This window comes from Gadus morhua, chromosome 5, assembly GCF_902167405.1.
Source record: "Gadus morhua chromosome 5, gadMor3.0, whole genome shotgun sequence".
Classification (NCBI taxonomy): Eukaryota; Metazoa; Chordata; class Actinopteri; order Gadiformes; family Gadidae; genus Gadus; species Gadus morhua.
The window spans coordinates 10,572,394-10,579,893 of NC_044052.1; the positions used below are offsets into that span (position 1 = coordinate 10,572,394).

At 48.6% G+C, this 7,500-nt stretch overlaps 1 protein-coding gene across 1 annotated transcript in view; it reads right to left on the bottom strand.

The window, feature by feature from the left end:
• The window catches only part of LOC115543879 (ryanodine receptor 3), a 130,604-nt gene that overhangs the window by 101,136 nt on the left and 21,968 nt on the right, over positions 1-7,500 (bottom strand). The window contains 2 exon segments of the mRNA XM_030356534.1: positions 1,730-1,834; positions 7,359-7,478. Coding sequence (XP_030212394.1) covers positions 1,730-1,834; positions 7,359-7,478 — 225 coding nt within the window.

The following is a 7,500-nucleotide window of genomic DNA, read 5'->3' on the forward strand; positions in this document are numbered from 1 at the left end:
ATTAGCTGTTAGGTGTTACGGTTCAAACCCGGGGAGCGGTCAAGTCTGGAAAAAGATCAAGACCGGGGCCTTGATCTTTTCTGAACCATGAGTCAAAAGTGCTCCTCTTGATTGCAGTAATTGACCGAATCCTACCGCTTTGCGATGAGCAGCCTGGATCCACCTTACATAGTGGTGTCTCCCGGCAGCATCGATTAGCCGCTACGAGCGCTCAGCGGTCTGCCTAACGCGCGGAACAAGGCGCTGTGACAAACGAGGGCTTATCTCGCAGAGGAAATGCGGGAGGCGTGAGGGTAAGAGACGATGGAGCAGCCGAGCGCGTCTGTCTGAGTCCCCCGGGGGGGGGGGGGGGGGGGGAATGGGGCGGTGACGGTGATCTGGCCTCCATGTTGCCTCGCCTCTCCACACGGGGAAACGAGCGGGGCGAGAGAGGAGGACGGAGAGAGAGGCCTTCAGTTGAAATCTATTCGGTTCCAGGTCCATTTGTCTAGATCGAGAGAGGCTCATTGTCCATAAGGGCCGTCGTTACGATGCGTTCTGCCCTCGTTTCCTGTATAAACTGTCGCATCGCGTTAGGATAACCGGGGAAGGGGTATCACGCGAATCACTCACGATCATGAGAGGAGGGGGTATCACGCGAATCACTCACGATCATGAGAGGAGGGGTGTATAACGCGAATCACTCACGATCATGAAATAGTATTTTATCTTTTAGTATCGTGTGAATGATGTGTGTGGAAGGATTGAGAGGGATGGAGAGAACACATAGCTCCGGAGAACGTGCCCATGAGCGTGAGCGACGCGTCGACGGAATATGCTTTTTCTGCGAGAGATTGTACGCAGAAAAAGCATCAAATACGGGCGGAAGCGTCTCGATCTGTAACAGTGAAGGAAAATCAAACAAACCGGCTAACAATGGAGACGATTACACTAATGCCGTGATTTAAACCAAGGGATCATGGGGGGGGGGGGGGAAGGCAGATGTGTGTTGTTTTTTGTTAAGCCTTTCGGTTAATCAAATGCAACAAAGGAGCAGATCAGTTACATTCAGCTCCCGGGCGGGACCATTTAAATGTATTATTATTCATGAAGGCCCGACCTCCATCAGTCCAGGGGTCCCAGGGCCCCGTAATGGGCCCAATTGGTACCGTAAATCTCCTTAGGGAGGCTAAATAAGTTTGCTTGCTCAACTATGCAGACTGTACTTCGATGATAACAAAGTTTTCATCTGGAAGCTTTTAACCCTTGGAGATGTGAAGCCCAAGACACAAACGACGAGGACAGTGCGTTGGGGTCTCTTGATCTCAATTACTCAGTGTCTGTGTGTGTGTGTGTGTGTGTGTGTGTGTGTGTGTGTGTGTGTGTGTGTGTGTGTGGTGTGTGTGTGTGTGTGTGTGTGTGTGTGTGTGTGTCTGTGTGTGCGTGTGTGTGTGTGTGTGTGGTGTGTTTGTGGGTGTTGTGTGTGTGTGTGTGTGTGCCAGAGACAGGGGAAGAGAGAAAGAGAGAGAGAGGGAGAGTAAGCAACAGAGAGAAAGCGAAATTAAAATAAGACAGCTGAATGTTCTCTCTTCTAGGTTATGTTTGTGTGTGTGTGTGAGAGTGTGCGCCTGTGTGTGTGTGATGGAGCGCCTGTGTGTGTGTGTGTGTGAGCGAGCGCCTGTATGTGAGCAAACGCCTGTGTGTGTGTGTGTGTGTGTGTGTGTGTGTGCTGCGCGCCGCCACCACCCACCGCTTCACTGTTCTGTCCGCTCTTGGCCAGCATCTCCTGCAGTGCTCGTACCGACAGGGACTGCTCCAGCACGAAGCTGGCGATGCACAGGTCTGGAGGAACATACTGCAGCAGGGAGAAGGAGGGAGAGAGATTGATGTTAGAAACCTGTGGGCTTCGGAGCACACACACTCCCCATCCAGGTTCAGCTTGCATGTCAGCTCACATTACTCTGACGGGTATTGTCTTAAAGTGTAATTTAGACAAACGGTTGAACTAGGCTTTCAGAGCAGGTTTTATCTGACACTTGCAGTAATGCATGTGTTGTGTGGTGGATGAAGGGTGCGTTGAAAGCTCAGTTGAAAACCGTGTAAGGAAAAGCTGCCAAGACAAACAACAACGAGGGTGAAGGGAGGCAGGAGTTAGTGGTGACAGAAACGAGCGTAAAATAAGTTAAACAAGTAAATAAAGACATGATGTACGACACAAATCGTCCACATTACAGGGAACAGCAGCTGTGGGCATTGAGTTTATTTCCTTTTTGTTTCGAACATTTAAAACAACAAGAAAATCGACTGACATGCAACGCAAATCAATCATCGTCTACACTGAGAATCAGCAGTCGTCACTCTTCTTCATGGCCTCTTTAAAAGCAAGGAGTGAATGCATCCCTCCTGTTAACCAACCCCTCGTAAAGTAAAAGGAAGATTTAATTAGCAATCAAGAATGCTTTTTATTCATATTCCTTCCACGTTGTTTTTCTCACAACGACCGTTTAGAGAAACTACTGAATCAGAACCCGGCTTCAATGTTTTTTCGCTGATGCTGTCAGGCCGGTTTTGCAAACCGTTCTTTATCAGGGAATTACCGTAGCGTCGTCGCTCCCGTAGCGGTCACACAATATGGGATATGTTCACTGCAGTGCATTCCGCTCTTTACTAACCATTGATTTCGATGTGGTTAGTAGTCTTCGCCATGTAGGCAGAACATCTACAATAACCACAAAGAATTATCTATTTGAACCCGCTCCCTGAGGCTAGCTGGGTCTTCTGATTGGACGCCCTGACCGTAAAACCCTTGCTGACTGCTGCATTTTCACCGGACCTTAGGGCTGTTCCACTGCAGAGCAACTGTAAAGCTATTAAACAGATCCAAGGCATAACTTATTCATTTTCACTTAGTGACCGGCGATACATTCTAGAAATAGTAATTAGCAAAATCAAATGTCAGTGTTTTTATTGTATCGTGTCACTTTGATGTAAAACTACATCCTCTCCAAGTTAGGGAGCATAAAGTCTACAAAGGCGCATTAGCTTGCTAGTGTAGTCCACAACGTAGATCCGAACCGAAAAGACACAGCTCTGCATGGGGATGCGTTTAGATATTTAGTAGCGAGCAACTTTCACTTGGATCACAGTGTCCTCTACATATTGCTGTTCTATGTATTGCTCATTAATCTTTCATTTCCCAAATGAAGTTGATGGATGATAGATGATGTGCCTTACTACATCTCCAGAGGAGACTGGGTTGCCGGGCAACATTTACAAATCACATGTTTTAACAAAACCCAGAGCAGGATTTCCTTTGCAAGAGTCAATCATTGTTCATTAAAGGGTACTTGGATACCCATGTGTGTGTGGTGTGTGTGTGTGTTGTGTGTGTGTGTGTGTGTGTGCGTGTGTGTGTGTGCGGGTGTCTTTGTGTTGTGTGTGTGTGTGTGTGTGTGTGTGTGTGTGTGTGTGTGTGTGTGTGTGTGTGTGTGTGTGTGTTGTGTGTGTGTGGGTGCTTACATGCGTCTTTGTGTGTGTGTGTGTGTGTGTGTGGGGTGTGTGTGTGGTGTGTTGTGTGTGTGCTTACATGCGTCTTTTGTGTCTGTGTGTGTTGTGTGTGTGTGTGTGTACGTGGTCTGTGAGAGTATGTGTGTGTGCGTTTGTGTGTGTTTCTCTATCAGTTTGCCTTTGTGTGTGTGTGTCTGCATGGGTGTGCGTGTTTGTGTGTGTGTGTCTGTGTTTGTGTGTGTGTGTGTGTGTGTGTGTGTGTGTGTGTGTGTGTGTGTTTGCGCGTCTGTGTTTGTAAGTATTTCTGCCCACAGATGAGCCATGCATTGGGCAGGGAAAAGAAGAATATGTTCATTAGAGACCAAGAGGACAAAGCTGTAAACAGGACTAGTGAGCTGACAGAATGAGGCGCTGAAGCCAGAGGTATTATAGGGCATGACTGATGAAGCCCTCCCTATAAACAGCCTCCTATGTCCTCCTTATGAGTCCCCCAACTCTTTAGCCGGTCCACTCAGTAACAAGAACCTTAAATCAAACTTCCGAACCATGTTAATGAACAAAATTTAAAGTGTGTCCTGTAGGTTTATGCAATGTTAACTCTTGAGGTTGGGGAAGATTTGATCTGATGTGATAGACGCTAATATATTTAGAGTTATCCGACCAGACAGTTTTCTGGAGGGGCTTGAGGCTGCAGCTCGGTCCCAGATGCTATGAGACCCGTCCACTTGCGCTTAGTTTTATTTAGGGAATTTTAGAATTTAATATTGGCTCAATTCAATGCCAGCAGCATTTCACTTTAAATGCGATGGAGCACAGGTTTAAATAGGCTCATACCAACACTGCCGTAGTAACACACACACACACACACACACACACACACACACACACACACACACACACACACACACACACACACACACACACACACATACACACACACACACACACGCACACATACACACGCACACGCACACACACATACACACTTTTTTGACCTGTGTGTATTTTTGTACGAGCTCACTATGGCTGGCAGGACAAGTGAGTTGATCAGATAGCGAAACCTGTTTCCATTCCAAGCAATGGCTGACCTTTGCCCCAGCAGACAGGAAGAGCCGGCGGAACTGTCACGCTGTCCGGCGTGGGACACAGTAAAGGGGTACAGCTTGAAGAGAGCTCAATCACAAACACATGAGCGCGTGCACACTGCGAGCGCATGGACACGCACTCTAATTCAGAAGAGAGATGAACATTCAGCTCTATTTCTCGCAGACTCTATTTACGTCCTTCTGTCTCCTCGCCGTGTCTCTATCCGTCTCTATTTCTCCAACTCCCTCTCTTTCTCTGTTTCTCGCTCGTTCTCGAGATTCCAGATTTAAGATTCAAAGGGCTGTACTGGCATGGAACATGTACATCCACATTGCCAAAGCACAACGACTGAAATAAGACTCTCTCTCTCTCTCTCTCTCTCGCTCTACCTATGAGGATTATATGAACTAAATAACGCCACAGTGGTGTCTAAGTAGTGTCTCAGTCACCACTCGCCAATATCCCATGCACAAATGACCTCCAAGGGGCGGGGCGCACCTCGTCATATACAACCGGCCCTTAACTCTGAGTTACTGGGAGGGGGCGGGTCAGCTCGTATGTCACCATTAACCAGCCGCCCATCGGCTGCTTGATGTTTTCATTGAGACTCTGTGCTCGGCTCAGATCAGCCTGAGCCCTCTATGCAGCTCTGCTCCTCCAGCCCACAGAGCAGCGGCCTGGGGGAAAGGCAGCCATTCCATGTGCACTGCCTCCCGTTCCTTAATGGCCAGGTGTTGTACAGTCGTGCCTACTTCATGCCACTGGTCCCAGGTGGGCTGATGATGATGGGGATGAAGACAAAGTGGCAGACGGAGGGATCATCCATCACACGTGTCATGGGATAATTAGCATCCGATATGGGGGTGGAGCGCGGTGGAAGACTCCTACTTTCCCCCGCAGACTATGGACTTCCTAACGTTGAGTAGTCCTTGATTATTCACTGCTTCAACCTCTGACTGTTTTATATACTTATAACTGTGTATGTGTCCCTCTCTCTCCCTTCTCTCTCCTCTCTCTCTCTTCTCTCTCTCTCTCTCTCTCTCGCTCTCTCTCTCTCTCCTCTCCTCTCTCCTCTCTCTCTCTCTCTCTCTCTCTCTCTCTCTCTCTCTCTCTCACTCCACCAGCCCCTCTCTAGCTCTCTCTCTCTCTCATCCTCTCTCTCCTCTCTCTCTCTCTCTCTTTCTCTGTCTTTCTCTCTGTCTCTGTCTCTCTGTCTCTGTCTCTAACTCTCTCTGTCTCTATGTTTCTCTTTCACCTCTCTCAACCGCCTCTCTCCCTCTCTGTCTCTCTCTTTTCAACCACATGCAGGCCTATTTCTATTATTTAGAACTGAGATGAAATGGTACAAAAAACACAGCTTAGAGGGAACAGAGGAGAAGCTTTACGATTCCCAGCCCTGAAATCGAAGGGGGATTGACTCGACTGGTCAATAATTCAGTCCATGCCAGACACACACCGTCATGTCAACGGATACATAATATATCAGAAACATATTTGATTGTGTATCCGTTTCACATAAACTGTATGCACTGCCAAAACTCCCTGTGTGAGCTGCTGTTGTGCCTTCACACAGCCCACAGTGAATCCCATTGGGAGACACACTCTCACACCAGGCTAATGGTATAAGGGTTTTAAAGATAATAAAAACATAGAGAGCCAATTCATTCTTCCTGTCGTCGGTCTATGTGTTTGGGGGGGGGGGGGGAACATCCGCAGCAGCACTGCATCAGCAGTTAGCATGACTAGCTAAGCATTAGCTCCGATGGCTAGGGCACTTTTCCCCACACTGCTCATTACTCGCTACGCAAAGCCATCCCGCTGACTATCCTATCCGAAACGTTGACTTGGTTCCAGGCCCCACGCGGGCCATTAAATATGCATGTGTTCCTGCCTCATCACTTGGACGCGTGTTGTGTTTGGCGGCCCACGAGGCACTGCAACGTTGATTAGGATGGCATCGTTAAAATAGAAAAACCAAAGCGCGCTAAGTCTCGTCTGTCATCGTAAAACGTCTGCGGGGGTTAGTCGCATACAAACCCTCCAACCCAACGTCAGCACTGCAAAAGGCTTGCGTGGGGATGGGGGGGGTGGGCTGCGGTGAGAGCAAAAGCTGTGGGGCTTTAGCAGCAAACACACACAGAACGGTGCCTGCGTGGCGACAGCCAATGGGAGGCAGCGACCGGGGGAGTGTCGCTTTCATGGAACCCTTTTACTGGCGGTGTTGGTGATCACTTCCGTCTGCTTCTTTACAACGCTTGTTAGCGAGTGTTAGCAAGGTCTCCTCTGTTTGGATGTTGTTATGCAACACGTGTGTGTGTGTGTGTGTTGTGTGTGCGCGGTGTTCGTGTGTAGCCACGTTCATCTTACTTGAAACCGTTGCTTAATTTAGTTCAATCAAATTCACAATGGATTTTAATTATGTGTGTGTAGGCGTGTGTTTGTGTTTGTGTGTGCGTGTGTGTGGGTTGCCTGACTGTGTTTGCACATGTCTGTGTGTGTCTGTGTGTGCCTATGTGTGCATGTTCATGTTTGTGTGTGTGTGTTTGTCTGTGTGTGTGTTTGTGTCCATATGTGTGCATGCGTGTGTGTGGGGTGTGTGTGTGTGTGTGTGTGTGTGTGTGTGTGTGTGTGTGTGTGTGTGTGTGTGTGTGTGTGTGTTGTGTAATACAACACGTCTCCCACACCACTCATTTGAATGTCTGTGTTCCCTGGAAGAGCCCGGCGATCAAATGAGAAATCAAACAGGGGGGGGGGGGGGGGGGAAAGAGCTGTGCTGGCCCACCAACCTTAGCCTCTGACGTAGGCTCCAGGTAGCACAGCCGGTTGCCCAGGCCCTCCGCGGTCAGGCAGAACTTGCGGTTCTCCTTCTGGATGCAGGCCACACACTGGAGCACCACTTCATCATCCTGTCGGAGAAAACACAAAAAT